At 35.5% G+C, this 18,104-nt stretch overlaps 1 protein-coding gene across 20 annotated transcripts in view; it reads left to right on the top strand.

Moving 5' to 3' along the window:
* Positions 1-18,104, top strand: part of TBC1D5 (TBC1 domain family member 5) — a 639,936-nt gene that overhangs the window by 334,681 nt on the left and 287,151 nt on the right. For all 20 annotated transcript variants that reach the window (XM_064277348.1, XM_023554943.2, XM_023554937.2 and 17 more), the window contains one exon: positions 4,886-4,955. In XM_064277348.1, the coding sequence (XP_064133418.1) occupies positions 4,886-4,955 (70 nt within the window). The remainder of the gene's footprint in view (positions 1-4,885; positions 4,956-18,104) is intronic.

Below are 18,104 nucleotides of genomic sequence, written 5' to 3'. Positions count from 1 at the left end.
CAGAGCTTGCAGACTAAGACAGACTAGGAAAAAGACCTGGAGATCTGCTTCTAAAAACCAGCTGGTGAAACCGTATGGGCAACAACAGGACACTGGCACAGTAGGCTATTATAAATTTGAACTAGGAAAGAACCATGGATCATCAAAATAGGAAACCTTTTGAAAGGTAGAGAGTCATGGGCCCTACCTATGATTAAATCTAAAACCCCCTTTCCCCCTCCCCCATCTCTCTTTGCTACTCCCTCTAAGGCTCTCTCTCTCCTACTCTGTCTCTTACACACACGTACACCTGTCCCCAGGTGACTTGGATGATCAGAAGGTTCATGAATTTAGTCTACTCTGGTCCTACCCCTTCTTGTAATAATCGTGGATGGTAGAACCAAGAGATTAGTTTTGCCTTAGAATCCTAGTTTTTTAAATTCCTGATTCTTTTCTGATATGTTAAGTATCTTTAAGTCCATGAAGTAACTGGAAAAATGACAAATATGCCCAGAAAGGATGATCACAGTAAGTAGCAGTATTCGTATTATGTGTTTTGTTACCTGTTACCTTGAATTGGGTAGTGATACTCAGGATTATCTTTGAAATTAGTCCTTGCTTCCATTCAGTTACAGAATCACTGATGAATTCTTCTTGTAGTTTTATTATGTTATTCTGATGCAAGTATAATACGAATATATACATGTGTACACACATGTACCTATATGTATATACACACATATACACATATCCACTTTATGTGTTTTAGTTTATATATTCCTAGATTTGATTATGGTTTGTTTTTTTATCTACATTTTATCATCCCGTGAAGCATTTGTATATATTAAGCTCATGAATTAAATGGCTTTGTATTTCAAAGATGTAATTTCATTAAATTTACCATTTTCCCTGTTCTCTCTCTTTATATCATACATGATGTTTGGTACGATCATTGTCAGGGAGGATATTACAGGGACAACTCAGTTCCTAGTTTTATACGATCCGTGTATAATTCACAAAATAAACTTCTTGTTAATTAAAAAAGATTTTCAGAAATGATTTTTTTAATTACTAGGAGAAAAGTTGCAATTTTCAATTATTTAAGTTAATTTATCTGATCACATTTACAGTGTGGCTGTTCTTAACTTTGCTTTCAGCTTAGTTTGAACAAGACTTTTTCCCCTTACTACTAATGTTACACACGCTTGGTGAGGATTGTCCAACAATTCAGAGATAAAACCTTTTCTTTATTTTGTCCTACTTTTCAGAATCTGTACCTAGTATGATACAGCAGTCTCAAACTTGATGTTTTTAGTTGTAAACTGAAGATACATTTGAGTAGGTGTGGTTATTTATGGTGGTATCCTGGCTGTTTTTAACTTAACCTAGTTTAAAATCTGTGGTCCTCCCTTCATGAAGCAGATGTGTGTGCATAAAAAGCACTCTAGAAATCTATTGTAAGCCTGCGCTTAGCGTGATTTCAGCAGTGCACGGATAATAGAAACCATAAATGCCTTTAGCTAAACATGACTGCAGTTTAAAGCTAAAGGGGAGTGCGGAATTCCACGTGCCAGACTCTGAAATCCCAGTCACAATTACATATATTATTGGCTTTATAAACTATATACATAAATATTAGAAATTCAGTGGTCTTTGTATCCACATTTAAAACAATATGATGACCAGCGTACTTTTTCACATCAACCAACTTATTTTAATTGTGAATGTTATAAACTCATTTTACAATGTTACTTAGAACTAATGAGAAAAGATATGTAAATTTCAAACTGTAATGGCCACAAGTGTAATGAAATGTTCTTGTAAATATACAGTTGTATAATATGTTATACACGTATATGTATATTGCTGTGTATGTAATATATGTTATATATTGCATGTATTTTATATATGTATTCAAAATTTATTAAATATGTCCAGATTATTAATTTGTATTAAAAATTGAAATACCTTTAAAATCTCCACTGTATTTAAAAAATTTAGTCTGAGTTAAATTACTTTTCAGGCAAGTAAAAGGAAGTCTGTTATCTTAAAACACACTTACATGTTTGTACTATTTGATCATTTAAAGGTCTTTGTGTAAGATGACTTTAGTGATGTGTTTATGTGTATGTCTATCATCGAGAAAGAGCCTGTGTTACAGTTATGGCTACCTGATGACTTCTTTCAAGAATCAGAACAGCAAGTAAGAGTATCATATTAAACTCTCTTGCACCCTCTGTTGTTATTTTTGGGTAACACGACACACATGTTTCCATGATTGTACTGTCATTAGACTTATTAAAATGCCTGAGAAAATTGATCCTTAGTTTATTTTAGTTACCACAAATTAAAATGAATGCTAAGGTAACATTTGTTATAATTTTTAGTTGGTATTTTGTTGTGTTATAGATACGTTTCTGTCATAGGACAACATAAATGAAAGGTAAACCTTTTCAGTTTATCTTCAGTTTTTCCTAGTTGCTGGTTTTTAGCCGTTGCAAATGTTTCACACAAACAAGAATCTTCTACAGGAGGTAGCAAGCACATTGTATATGCAGTTTTCCAGAATTGCAGATTTTCTCTGTTCTTTTGTAAACCTTTCAATCGTCAGACTTAGTTTCCTTCCAAAATAAGAGTCTGGAATCGCCCATACTAAAATTAAGAATTTATAACTGTAAGGAACAGATGTTTTCATAAACATTTGCTATAATTAATTTCAACTAGGGGATTGAAGGAACAAAGCCGTTTTTCCAGCTTCAAAACTTTATTGCCTTTTCCCCATATAGCAAACTCTGAGATCTTTTCTATAATATTGTCAGTGAAACAGTTGTACTTCCTTATTTGGTATGTTTTTGAGGAAAAAAAATTGCTTTTTTTCCTTATTGTGATCCTTTACACCATGAAGGTTACATTAAATGTTGATTTATTCATGTGGAAACAGTTATAAACTGAAGACAACCTTTATAATATATTATCATGATAAAACCGGGTGGTTTAAAAAACCAAAAGTCTGTTAATTATTTGAAGGACTTTATGTGTGAGCTGATAAATATCAGCACACAGAAAGAAATATTTTATCGGTGAGGTTTAATGTTTCATAGTCTTCCGTTTTGAGGAGAAATAAGGCTCAGACTTTAAATGTATGATATAGTGGTTATTCGATGCTGATTACGGAATGCTTCACAGGAAATGCCTGCTGCAAGCTGTTAAACGTGTGTTGTATGAAATTTTCTTTTACTAATTTATTTTATTTTATTATGTTACCATTAATAGTTGTGGTTTTTAAAGAAAGTGAAGTGTGTTGTATGTGTAATTTTAATGATGTTTTCAAAGAATCAGTGGCATATATTCACTTAGGTTGATTTTTGAACATTTATCCATGTTTGGATTATTTTCATCTGTAAAATTCATCACCATTTTGTAGTGTTGTAATACATTTTATGACTTTGGTTTAAAAAAAAAAAATCCCTGTAAGTGTACTTTGAAAAAAAAAAAAAAAAGGTAGTTGAAAGTCCTGTGAGTTTGCTCGGTTCCATTCTTGTCCTCCTGAATACTTCGGCACAGCTGCAAAGATTTTGAAGAGAACCAACCTTCTCAACTAATCTGTCAACTATAAAATGTGCAGAGAAAAATAGGTAGCTGCCATTAAAATTACATTTCGGCTTTCAATAACCATTTAATGAGTAGCATAATTATATAAGTATGGTACCTTAAGTGCTATACTCAATAATTAAAAATAATCTCATCTTTAAAGTGAAAGCTGTGTAATTACTGTTTGACTTAACCAGGACCACTGTGATGATATCCAGTGTCACCTTAGGTTGTTCAATGTGGATTAAAAATATAAATGAAAATTGAATAAATTATTAAGCTTTAAATATCATAAAAATGACTATAATGTGATGCTCGTAAGTTATATTACAAGAATTAGTAGTATAAAATGTAATCTTTTTGTTTCAAAGAATAAATGATGTATTTAATAGTAAACTGTGGTTTCATAAGAACTAGACTTTGATTATATACTTGACAAACTGAAACTATTAAAATTAAATTTTTATCAATAAGAATATATATTTTACATTGAGCCATTGGTAAACATTTTTTTTCAGCTTCTTTAGTAAATGTATTTTTATTTTGTAGCCTTTAAACTGATAGGTATGAATATGTTCCAAATTTGTTTTACAAATATTCCAGTTTCTTGAGTAAAAATGCCTTTTTTCCCCAGATGCTTGATAGGACTATAGGAGACACACATACCTTTTGATGTGGTTGTTGTGCTTTTCATTTGTTAAACTACTGAACTTTTGACCACAGTTAAAACATAAAGTTTTAGAAAAAATGTTAAGGTGTATTAAAATCTCATTAAAATGCATTCTCGTTTACCACCTTTCAAGTCTGCTTTCTGTTTTACTTCTTTGCTTGATGTATATTCCTACAGAATGGAGAAGTGAGGGCTGGAAAACCTTTCAGGGCTGCTCTCTGCCTGTTCTCTTTTGCTTACCATAGTGGTTAGAATGGGTGACTTGGTCACTAAAAAAAAAAAAATGGCTATGTTTATAAATTTTAGTGTATAATTAAATACATGTATGATTAAATGATTTATAAGTTTCAACTTTGTATATGACTCATAAGAAGAGATCCCTGTACTATACTTCATTTGTTCCTGTTAGTGATTACTTTCGTTATATTACTGTTTAGTTTATGAGTTGTATTACTGTTGAGTTTTGGCATCAAAATTAATTTTTTAAGTACAAGACCCTGATTACAAAAGATAATTTGGGGGGAGGAATAAGAGGGTATACTAGGTTTGACCAGTATAGTGCATAGAACTGTAACACAGTCATTTTTTAATTGAAATATTCAGTTATAGAATCTTCATTATTCAGTATTTTAATTTTTTTTTCAGGTGATGCAAACAAAAATGGAAGAACAACAAGTTCTACTTTAGACTCTGATGGGACTTTTAATTCCTATAGGTAGGTGATGAATACACAGATATGTAATTGTACAATAAAGTGTACAAGGTATGTAACCTTATAAGATTCTGATCTTAGAACAGTAAGGAACTGCTACCTATGTTTAGAAAATATGACGAATGTAAAGAATATTGTGATATGAAATAGTTCTGCAGACTTAAATGAGGAATGGAAAATGCAACGTTCTGAGTTCTTGAGGAAATCAACTTTTTTTAGATATTTGCTGTTATCCTGTAGTAGGGTAGTTGGAATAAGTGAACATGTAACATTAGGCTTCATTATAAACTGTGTCTGTTTTTATTTTTTCAGTCTGTCTATTACAGTACTCATCGCTTTCTTTTAAGTTCTCTGCTAAAACACAGTGTGTTGCTCATGAGAGCCTGAGAGAGCTGAAAATGTAATTCACGGTTAAATTAAGTGCTGTTTGTTAATATCTCGTTTGGCTCTTCAGCAAACGGCAGTTACATCTCTATTACTGGTTTTTAAAAAAGGATACATAAGTTAAGAAAACATGTATCTACCTAGCATTTTGTTAATATTCTCCTCATATTTTGAATTTATAACAGGCAGTCCTAGGAAGAAGAGCGATTAAAATACTTTTCCCAATAATATTTGGTTCATATGGTGAACCAAAGTGGTATAGGAACTCAGTTATTCTCAGAAAATAATACACTTCCAGTAATGATATATTTTGGCATTATAGATGGCAACAAAAATTCTTAAAGAAATATTTTACTTTGGAGTACACTGTCCTTACGGTTCATTAGTTCTGATGCTTGTGTAACAACGCTATGAAGTGTACACAGGAACTGCTGTGCACTTGGAAACTCATTGGAACATCAAGCTGAATCTCCTCTTACATAATCAGTATGAAATCTGTGCTTAGATAGTCGGTGTTTTGAGGTGTCTGTATACTCTGTGTCCCTGACTGCAGCTGTCACTTGTCTCTCCGTGGCCAGCCTCTTAAAATCCAGAGGAGCATCTCGTATACAGTGGGCGCTTGCTGAGAATGTGGTGGACGAGAAAGTTTTTACAGTTTATGAATTCCCGAAATGGGATGGTAGTTGAAACACTTGACGTCTTTGTTTTATACTAGTTGGAGTCTGTTTGGAGTCAGTTGTTCAAGTGTCACGGGCGCTTTAAGAGGCTTATGTTCCCATAGTGTTTTGATAGGGTATTAGCAAAGCAGTAAAGCTCATGTTTTCATTTTATTTTCACTGTACCCATCTTACCTTATTGTCAGAATTCACTGAGTCCTTCTTTTTGCCCTGAAGTGTAGTATAAAACTTGAATTTGACATAGTAAATAATAGGTAAAATTCCTCACCTGATCAGGGCACAACTGTAGTACCCCCCCCCCAAAATGAGTAGGAAAGATAGTTGAATAAATATGCATGATTTGGCATGTATCTGAGAAATATTAATATGATAATATATATAAAATTTATGGTGGTGATATCATTATTAGGTATAAATACTATAAAAAATAACCAAGACAAAAGGAAAATAAGGATGTGTTTCAGAGGAAGGAACATCTCCTCATGTATATAAATTTTGTTGGCAAATTATATTTTACAATTACATTTGTAAGGTAGCTAATTATAGTAAATAATGGACATAATAGAAAGTTAAGAAAAATGTGTCCATGTTGAAGGCATGATATTGTCCTGTAGTTTACTTTGTCCTTGAATAGTTTGAAAATTAAAGTACCTTAGCATTATTGAATAATTATATTTTGAAAATGAACTTCTAATGCAACTTTGCACAATAAATACTAACATTGTTAAATAATATATTTTTAATCAATGCCTGTCACTGTTGTAGTGTTAGGATATTAATTTATTGTTGTAATTAAAAAAGGCATGATAAAACCTCAGGTACTAAACTATATAAAAGCAGGCTTTTAATTGTTGGAAGCCCAGTGCTATTGTTAAACAGTATTATAGTGTATTTAAGGTGTAAAATGAATATTTTTCTACTCAGTAGGCAATAGCTCTTACAATATAATGAGCTACTTGTGAATTTGACACTTAGATTAAATGCAGAATTCATAGAAGCACAGCTCTGGGGTATATTTTCATATTAAAGTTAACTGACAAAACCTAGAAATGGTTACAGAATTAAACCAAAATGGCAACAGAATTGTCAGTAAAGTTTACTTTTGAAAATGAACTTTTTTTTTTGTTGCCATTATAGCTCTTTTAAACTAACTAGAAATAAGTTATTAGAAAAATGTAAAAGTCCGATACTCCAATCCTTAAACATCTTTTAGCCTAACAATTCGATCTTTGTTATTTAAACTGCCTCAGAAACCCTACCCCTTTTTTTTTTTCTTCATATTTGGAAACCCTGGTTGTGTAGTGGTTAAGAACTACTTTTGGCTGCTAACCAAAAGATCGGCAGTTGGAATCCACCAGCTGCTCCTTGGACAGCCTATGGGGCAGACTACTCTGTTCGGTAGGGTCGCTATGAGTTGGAATCAACTCATCGACAATGGGTTTGGCTATGGTTTTTTGTTTGTTTGTTTATTTGTTTGTTTGTTCGCATTTAGATAGTTCAGGCCATAAGCCTAGCACCAGCACATCTAAACTGTATGCCCTGTGTTCAGGGTGAAGGTGAACCTTACTTTTGCATCTGTAAGAGGGACATTGTACAGGCTTCCTTCTCACAGCTGTTTTAAAGACTGAGATGCCTTCTGAAAAGCCATGGTATTAGTGCTCCCCTTATGGAAGTTGGCAGCTTGGTTTCTTTAACTTTCATTTAACCCTTCAAAGCCTGTATCTTGTAGCATATGTAGAGGTTTTATTATCTTGTAAATTCAGTCTTAAATTGGTCACCCAAACTTAACGTCCTTTCTATTATTTGTATTACTGTGTCCTTGTCTTAGATTGTCAGTTTCAAGAGGGCATAGTCTTTATTTTGTTTTGTTTTAAATAATATCTAAACATAATCGGTTGATTGAAATCTTGGCTCCAAATACCGAGGAGACTTTGAGCAAGTCTCAGCCTCAGTTTCTCATCTTTGAAGTGGGAATGATAAAACGTAGTTGTAGTGAGTTGTTGATGGGATAATACCCACTGCCATCGAGTCAGTTCCAACTCACAGCAACCCTGTAGTACAGAGTAGAACTGCGCCATAGAGTTTCCAAGGAGTGCCTAGCGGATTCGAACTGCCGACCTCTTGGTTAGCAGCTGTAGTCCTTAACCACTATACCACCAGGGTTTCCTGGTGGGATAATAAATGGCACATGGTAAATGCCAGATCAGTGTTGGCTGCTATAGGCTCCTAGTCTGTCCTTGTCATCGTCATCATCATTAATCTTTTGATATTTTAGAAGTTTTTAAAAGTGCTCTAATATAAAGACACAAAAGGAATAGAAAAAAAAAGTCTCCTATAGAAAAATAACTTTGTCTATGAGCAGAAAGGGAGCTAAGAATGAGCTTAAGTTGAGGTTTGTAACTCTGAATCTCTGATATAGTATTCTAGGTTGTCTTTGTATAATGAGTTTGTACACTTAGTAAAAATAAAAGGCAGATTTTTTTTTTTTTTTTTCTTATAAATTCAGGGATGGATTTCTGGAACTTTGACAGATAAGGTTGAAATTTAAAATTGAGGGACACTAACTATAACTAACTATAGTTTTATGTGCCTAATGCCCATAGATGTGTTTTCATAGACTAAAAAGATGTTAATTTCGATTTTTTTTTTTTTTTTTTTTTTGGTAGTTCTGCTTCACTGAGTCAGATAGAGTACAGCTGCGTTTAACTCCTAAGGCACCAGCACGGTTATTGTATGATGCCTGAGTAATAGACCAGATCTTGTTTGGGAAGTTTGGATTAAAATTTGATTGTACATCTCCCGACTAATTTGCAGATGACATGTTAAAAATGGAATTTTAGAAGAATTGAGAAGACATTATTAATTTTATGAAATGTATCTTGTACTTTTTAAAGACCAGGGTTAATGTTTTCTGTCAAATTATATAGCTTTCCTTATTTCTCATTTAACCGTTAAACCTGAAAGAACCTTGCTGGGTAGGAAAGAAGAGAAGTAGTTTTCTGATTAGCAATTTGCAGTAGACGTTTAGCTTAGTGACTGTAGCACGGCGCCACATGGTAGAAGGAATATTCTCTTCCCACCACTCCCCCTCCTCTTCCCAAGGGCAGCTGACCTTCTCCTCGCCAAAGAGGCGAGCCCCTTGCCAGCACATATGACTACAGACTATTACATTAATCTGTTTAGCTGTAGTACCAGCTGCTTGCATGTTTTTAATTATCTTATTAGATGGTATAACAGTGACCTATGAAATAAAATGAAGGTGAACATTTTCAAACTTTCCCTTTTTTACCCTGTGTTCCTAAATATCTTTATTGATCAAATTATAACTTTCTACAAAGGTGCATAGGAAGTCTTTATGGTTTTTGAGTCAGTGCAATGCTTCAAGCTACTACATTTTATAAGGTTTTAATGTTAAAATTCCCAATATAGAAAATAACTTTATTTTTGCCTCATTTACTAATAAGATTTAGGTTGTGTTTATATAGCCAGATATCAGTGATCAACTTGTGTTGAGTCCATTTAGTGGGGAAAAAAAACTGAGGCCAGTTATTTGGCACTATGTGGTAAGTTAAAATTACTGTTTAATTTTCAGACATCATGTTGGCATTGTATAAATGTCATAGGGTAGAATATATATCGCTGTAGATCATTTTAAAATAAATTTGTACATTATACTTAACTGTGATCTTCTAGATTCTATATTTACAATAGTAAATCACATGGCATTATTCGTGAACATTTTCCCAAACTGCTGTTAGGAAAAATGTACTATCTTCCGGATTTTGACAGTTGGGTGATTTTCAAATAATACTTGGTAAATGCAATATTGACTAAAAGACATAGTTCAAAATATTAACAGCCAATGGGTGTCAACTTATAAGTCAGAGTCAGTAAACTGAAGATTATAATAATTGAGGAACTCAGGTTTTGAATTAAAAACCAAAAATTATGTAGCTGCAACAAGGATTGCAAAATACGTACAAGTTTCTTTTGTGTTAAAAAAAAAAAAAAAAAAGATCCTAAAACTGGAAAGGTAGATTGACTTGAGACTTGAAAAATCTATAAAGACCTTGCATACTTGTATACTACACAATTATTTGTTATTTTTGTAGAAAGAAATATTCATATTCCTTGGCTTCTTTTGTCCCCCTCTAAAGAAATTCTGTATTTCTTATTTCAAAACAACTTTTGTTGAAGAAGCAAAGGAATCTTTCCCCTATTAATATATTTTGTTTTATTTCTTTTAGGGAAGAGAGAGAAAAAAAAAGTAGCAATAACACTTGGGTCTAAAATGTAGAGTTCAATTTTTTTTATATTGATCACTGAATCAAAGGCTGTTGAAGTTGATAAAAAATGTTTGTTTTAGTTTATAATTTGTTTTTTCTTTTGAATCTAAAAACCAAACCCGTTGCTGTCGAGTCAATTCCAACTCATAGAGACCTTATAGGACAGAGTAGAACTTCGCTGTAGGGTTTCCAAGGAGTGCCTGGTAGATTCAAACTGCCAACCTTTTGGTTAGCAGCCGTAAGCAAAGTCTTTTACTAAATAAGAAAAAATACGTTAATTTGTATTCTTCTGAATGATTGAGTAAATTTGAAAAATTAGGCTTCAAGTTGTATCACAAAGATTTTTACGTATCCTGTTCCATAGGAAGAAACCCCAGTGGCCTAGTGGTTAAGTGCTATAGCTGCTAACCAAAAGGTTGGCAGTTCCAATCCACCAGGTGCTCCTTGGAAACTCTACGGGCAGTTCTACTTTGTTCTATAGGGTCGCTGTGAGTCGGAATTGACTCAGTGGCAACAGGTTTGGTTTTTGGGGGGCGGGGGGTTATTTCATAGGAAATCAATATTTTGAGAAGATGTAGGAAATATTCTTCATCTGTTACATATATTTTTGGCATAATACCTTTTTTTTTTCATTTGTGTGTAAGAGAGTCATACGTCTCATTGAAATGAAAATCAAATGATTCAAAACATCAAAATAATAGAGGAGGGATAATAGGGCAAAAGCAATACTTGGAGAACAAGATTTAAAATTCAGAAAAATGAGTTATGGTTATTTTCTTAGGATGATATGACTTTGCTAACCTGTTATTTAAAAATATAGGGTCAATTTAATTGCCAGAAGTATCACGAGGGATAATAGAGACCTATTTGAATTTCCCACTCGAACCCCCATCCCCCGACCATCCAGTCACCTGAAGTTCCTAAGACCTTGTCATTTTAATTACTGTCCCAGGGCTTCACAGGTTAGTTAGCAGAAGAGGAAGGAGGCCTAGAATTAGGATTTCTTTTCAGATTCCTAGAGCATTGCTTTTCTTACTTTGTTACCTGTATTTTGTCAAGAATCCGTGTAACACTTAAACTCTGTAAATTCTTAAGAATAAATACATGACCTGGGGGAATAATTTGGAAAAAGCACACAGATAGAAATAAGAGAGTTTACACCTAAGCTCCACCACTTATTAACTAGGTAACCTTAAGAAGAAAAAAAAAGTTGGTTTCAATTTGATTCTAACTCAGGCAACCCCATGTGTGTCACAGTAGAACTGTGCTCCCTAGGGTTTTTGATGGTTGATTTTTAAAAAGTAGATTGCCAGGCCTTTCTTTTGAGGTGCCTCTGGGTGGACTTGAACCTCCAACCTTTCAGTTAGCAGCTGAATGTGTTAACTGTTTGCATCACCCAGGACTCCTAAGTAACCTTAAACCACACACACGCACGCAGGAACCATCTGCCACTGAGTTGATTCGAATCACTAGGACCCCATGTTCCCCAGAGTAGAACTGCACTTAATAGGGTGTTCGAGACTGTGATTTTCAGAAGCAGGTTGTCAGGCCTTTCTTCTGAGGTGACTTTGGGTGAGATCGCAAAGTGCCAACCTTCAGTTAGTAGTCAAGCACTTAACCGTCTGCACCGCCCAGGGACTGGTTACCTCCGTTTAAGAATCAGATTTATCTATACTTATCTTTTTTTTTTTTTTTTTTAACCTATAGATTTTATAGGAGGAATTTTTATGTAACCTGTACATATATTTAGCCTCACAATTTTATTATCAAGTTTTTATATTTCTTGTTTCTGTATTGGCTCAAGAAACATCAAGAACTTTACAGTTAAATGATAATTGCAAAGAGCAAACAGTGGGTAACCTTTGCATTTTCCAGGAGACCAAAGTCAGAATATTACCTTTTGTTCTTATCTGCATAATGGGGGCGCCTTTGAGAGGAGAGGGAAAGAAATCACATTTGAGTGATGAATATATCTTCCTGAAGTGAAATTTATTATTTTTTTATGATAATGGATCTGGTCACTACGCTTCTTTATAATATGCAGTCTTTTTGAACTAATTGATCACTTAAGGCTCTGAAAATATGTTACCTTCTCTTTAAAAAATTAACTGTTTAGCAGTTTTGTTTACATTAATGTACTGAAATTAACATAACACAAACCCACTTGAGCATACATGTTACAATTTGAGTTTCTTTCCTTCAGAAACCCCTTCAAACCCTTTTTATTATCTGTAGCCAGGCTTTAGAGAAAAAAAACAAATCATGTTTGTTTATTTACATAGTCAGCTACAAGCCCCATCATCCAGGGGCTGTATAAATGTTTATCTTTGAAAAGATAGGCGTAGGTTTGAAATACGAGGTTAAGCTGCTCTGAGTCTATCAGTACTGAAGGTCCCTTCCCTGGACTTCTGTTTTATCCCACCATTCAAGTTGAAATTCTCTGTTATTAGCCCCATGGGTCATCATTTGTATATTAGCATGCTGTACTTTTTTAGGTATGGAGGTGAAATATACAAAAATCAGTTAAGTATGTGGTCAGTAACATTGAAGTGTGGTACTTCAAGTACTGCATAGAATTACGGTTCAGAATCAAAATTTACAGTTTTTTTTTAATTTTATAGTTTGTTTATTGGTTTACTTGTGGTCATATAGTTTATATAATGCTTAATTTCTGATTTTTGATGCGTTGAAAATGGGTGGTTCTCAAAGATGTGTTTAAGGGAGAAACTTCCATAGAATATTTTAATAGAAGTCGATATTCAATATTTGTCTATTTTCTATACCAAATTGCCTTGCCTTTTTTGGAGGAAAGTGGCAATGGTTAGCAATCTTATTTTTTCACTTGGCTTTTTCACCCAGAGCATTTACAACTGCTTTTCCAACATTGGTTCTCACAGTATTTTTTTGCTTGTTTGTTTTTGTTTTTTGTTTCGAGAGAGCTAGCGTATCTTCAGTCAATCTGCAAATCTGTACTGAATACCAGTTATAGGCAAGCCAGTGTACTAAACCTCCAAGACTCAAAGAGGAATAAAACACAACCCCTGCGCTTGGGGCTTTCATGATCTAAATTCATGATCTAGCAGGGGAGATAAACGTGGAAGCCCCTAAGATGCTGACTGGTGTTTCAGTGGGGACACTTACCAAGATCTAGGAGAAGACCAAATGGGATAATTAGAAGGTGAGGGGCGTGGCCGTGGGTGGTGGTTTGCTGGGCATCCTGTAAGGGCAGGAGTCTTTGGGGAGGGGAGCGATGTAAGCAAAGACAGCCTCCATTTTCTGCTCGGTAGCAAAGCTTGCTTTCTTTTTTTCTTGGTTTCTTTTTGCAGTGTTAGAATGAATAGATTTGGTTAGACTTACAGTGCTTAGTGACAAAATTATACATTTTATAAAGAAAGCTAATATGACCCACATGACATGGGCATTTACATGTATCTATTCCATTTCAGTGACAGTATTGCTTTGCATAGATGGCTATTTTGATATTAAGATGTCTTAGTTCAGTGTATCAGAGATATTTGGTAAATTTGAATCTGTGGGTAAACAGTTTAACTGGGAGTTGAAAATGTATACTTTAAGTGAACACAGTCACACGAAATTATTATGACATAGTTGTTAATGATACAATTGAGAATGGGTGTTAGTATGCCTAGATATATGGGAAAAAATCAATAAAGCAGCTATGGAACAAAAAGAACTTGCTAATGAGAGAATATTTGAAATTTAAAAGATGTCTTAGTATCATCTGAACATATGGACATGGTTTTTCATCCCATGATTATAGATGCACTGTTCTGAGATGGATATAAAAGTGGCTTAGTCTGGTTGACATTTTCTCAAAGTTTCAACGACTCTATTCCTGTCTACTTGTTCAGATTAGGAAACAGACAATTCAGGTGTCACGTCCAAATCTCTCAGCCCATGACAAGCAAAACAGGATATTTGAACCCCATCTCTTAATTCTCATTTCAGTTTTCTAAATATGCTTCTAGAGTTTAAGTTCGCTCAAGCAGCAGAGCTCCACGTCATTGGTGACAACTGATGCAGTCTCTAATTATCTGGATTTTGTTCAGTAATAAGTTTATAATCTGCAAGGTAACTACTGTTGTTTGCTGCCCCGTCCTACCCTGTTGGACACAGGTCCATGCACAGAGCCTGTTTCTCTTTTTTGTACTCTGTGTCGGTTCAACATGAACTGCTTTTCCACAGAAGATATTTGGGAGTAGGTAGAAAGGAGACCCCCACGTGTCTCTCAGTGTGTCATACTGTGGGGGCTTCTGTGTTGCCATGATGCTGGAAGCTATGCCACCAGTATTCAGATACCAGCAGGGTCACCCATGAAGGACAGAATTTAGCTGAGCTTCCAGACTAAGACAGACTAGGAAGAAGGACCCGGCAATCTACTTCTGAAAACCATTAGCCAGTGAAAACCTTATGAAGAGCCGCAGAATGTTGTCTGATATAGTGCTGGAAGATGAGCCCCCCAGGTTGGAAGGCACTCAAAAGATGACTGGGGAAGAGCTGCCTCCTCAAAGTAGAGTCGACCTTAATGGCGTGGATGGAGTGAAGCTTTTGGGACCTTCATTTGCTGATGTGGCACGACTCAAAATGAGAAGAAACAGCTGCAAACATCCATTAATAATTGGAACCTGGAATGTACGAAGTGTGAATCTAGGAAAATTGGAAATCATCAAAAATGAAATGGAACGCATAAACACCAATATCCTAGGCATTAGTGAGCTGAAATGGACTGGTATTGGCCATTTTGAATCGGACAACATATAGTCCACTATGCTGGCAATGACAGCTTGAAGAGGAATGGTGTTGCGTTCATCGTCAAAAAGAACGTGTCAAGATCTATCCTGAAGTACAGCGCTGTCAGTGATAGGATAATATCCGTACACCTACAAGGAAGACCTGTTAATATGACTATTATTCAAATTAACGCACCAACCTCTAGGGAACAACGGTGAAGAAATAGAATATTTTTATCAGCTGCTGCAGTCTGAAATTAATCGAATATGCAGTCAAGATGCATTGATAATTACTGGCAATTGGAATGCAAAAGCTGGAAATGAAGGATCGGTAGTTGGAAAATATGGCCTTGGTGATAGAAACAATGCTGCAGATCAGATCATAGAGTTTTGCAAGACCAAGGACTTCTTCATTGCAAATACCTTCTTTCACCAGTGTAAACAGCGACTGTACACATGGACCTTGCCAGATGGAACACACAGAAATCAAATTGACTGCATCTGTGGAAAGAGACGATAGAAAAGCCTCAATATCATCAGTCAGAACAAGGCCAGGGGCTGACTGTGGAACACACCACCAATTGCTTATACGCAAGTTCAAGCTGAAACTGAAGGAAATCAGAGCCAGTCCACGAGAGCCAAAATATGACCTTGAGTACATCCCACCTGAATTTAAAGAGCATCTGAAGAATAGATTTGATGCATTGAACACTAGTGACTGAAGACCAGACGAGTTGTGGAATGACATCAAGGACATCATCCATGAAGAAAGCAAGACGTCATTGAAAAGACAGGAAAGAAAGAAAAGACCAAGATGGGTGTCAGAGGAGACTCTGAAACTTGCTTTTGAGTGTCGAGCAGCTAAAGCAAAAGGAAGAATTGATGAAGTAATAGAACTAAACAGAAGATTTCAAAGGGCCTCTCGAGAAGACAGAGTAGAGTATTATAATGACATATGCAAAGAGCTGGAGATGGAAAACCAAAAGGGAAGAACATACTCGGCATTTCTCATGCTGTGAAAGAACTGAAGAAAAAATTCAAGCCTCGAATTGCAGTAGTGAAGGATTCTGTGGGGAAAATATTAAATGACGCAGGAAGCATCAAAAGAAGATGGAAGGAATACACAGAGTTATTATACCAAACAGAATTAGTCGATGATCAGGAACCAATGGTACTGAAGGAAGAAGTCCAAGCTGCTCTGAAGGCATTGGCAAAAAACAAAGCTTCAGGAATTGATGAAATATCAATTGAGATGTTTCAACAAACAGATGCAGCACTGGAGGTGCTCACTCATCTATGCCAAGAAATATGGAAGTCAGCTTCCTGGCCAACTGACTGGAAGAGATCCGTATTTATGCCTATTCCCAAGAAAGGTGATCCAACTGAATGTGGAAATTACAGAACAATACCATTAAAATCACACGCAAGCAAAATTTTGCTGAAGATCATTCAAAAACGGCTGCAGCAGTATAATGACAGGGAACTGCCAGAAATTCAGGCCGGCTCCAGAAGAGGATGTGGAACCAGGGATATCATTGCTGAGGTCAGAGGGATCCTGGCTGAAAGCAGAGAATACCCGAAAGATATTTACCTGTATTTTATTGACTATGCAAAGGCATTCGACTGTGTGGATTGTAACAAATTATGGATAGCATTGCGAAGAATGGGAATTCCAGAATTGTGCTCATGAGGAACCTTTACATAGATCAAGAGGCGGTTGTTCAGACAGAACAAGGGGATACTGATTGGTTTAAAGGCAGGAAAGGTGTGCGTCAGCGTTGTATTCTTTCACCATACCTATTCAATCTGTATGCTGAGCAAATAATCCAAGAAGCTTGACTGTGTGAAGAAGAACACGGCATCAGGATTGGAAGAAGACTCATTAACAACCTGCATTATGCACATGACACAACCTTGCTTGCTGAAAGTATAGATGACTTGAAGCACTTACTAATGAAGATCAAAAGTATGGATTACACCTCAACATAAAGAAAACAAAAATCCTCACAACTGGATCAATGAGCAACATCGTGATAAAGGGAGAAAAAATTGAAGTTGTGAAGGATTTCATTTTACTTGGATCCACAATCAACAGCCATGGAAACAGCAGTCAAGAAATCAAAAGACGCATTGCATTGAGTAAATCCGCTGCAAAGGACCTCTTTAAAGTCTTGAAGAGCAAAGTTTTCACCTTGAGGACTAAGGTGCGCCTGACCCAAGCCATGGTATTTTCAATTGCATCATATGCATATGAAAGCTGGACAATGAATAAGAAAGACCGAAGAAGAATTGACGCCTTTGAATTGTGGCGTTGGGGAAGAATATTGAATATACCATGGACTCCCGAAAGAACTAACAAATCTGTCTTAGAAGAAGTACAACCAGAACACTCCTTAGAAGCAAGGATGGCGAGACTGTGTCTGTCATACTTCGGACATGTTGTCAGGAGGGATCAGTCCCTGGAGAAGGGCATTATGCTTGGCAGAGTACAGGATCAGCGGGAAAGAGGAAGACCCTCAATGAGGTGGATTGACACAGTGGCTGCAACAATGAGCTCAAGCGTAACAACGATTGTAAGGATGGCGCAGGACCGGGAAGTGTTTCGTTTCGTTCTGTTGTGCCTAGGGTTGCCATGAGTCGGAACTGACTTGATGGCACCTAACAACGAGAACAAGAAAAGAAAGGAGGGGGTCAATAAATAAAGTCAGAGTGGCCCATTTGGTATTTTTAGCACTGCTCCTGTCCTGTTTCTCCTGCTGCCATCTGGGCTGCCAGTGAACCCTAGAGAAGGAACCCCATCTTCCTCCTCTGCTTCTCTAGACACCACTCCTAATCATAATATTTTTAAAGGCTCTGTAGAAAAATGAGAGTTTTTCTTTTGGTCTTGACTTTTAATTTTGTAGTAGAATTCTATGTAACAGCTTTACAGAAATATCTCTTTGGTTCATATAAAGATATTTGTGGTCACATAAATACTGTGGCACCCATTTGGGAATATCTGTGCTTTATTATGCATATCGATAACTGATAGAAAATACAAATTAACAACAGATT

This window comes from Loxodonta africana, chromosome 27 (genome assembly GCF_030014295.1).
Source record: "Loxodonta africana isolate mLoxAfr1 chromosome 27, mLoxAfr1.hap2, whole genome shotgun sequence".
In the NCBI taxonomy this organism is placed as follows: Eukaryota; Metazoa; Chordata; class Mammalia; order Proboscidea; family Elephantidae; genus Loxodonta; species Loxodonta africana.
This window is presented reverse-complemented; position numbering and strand designations above follow the sequence as displayed.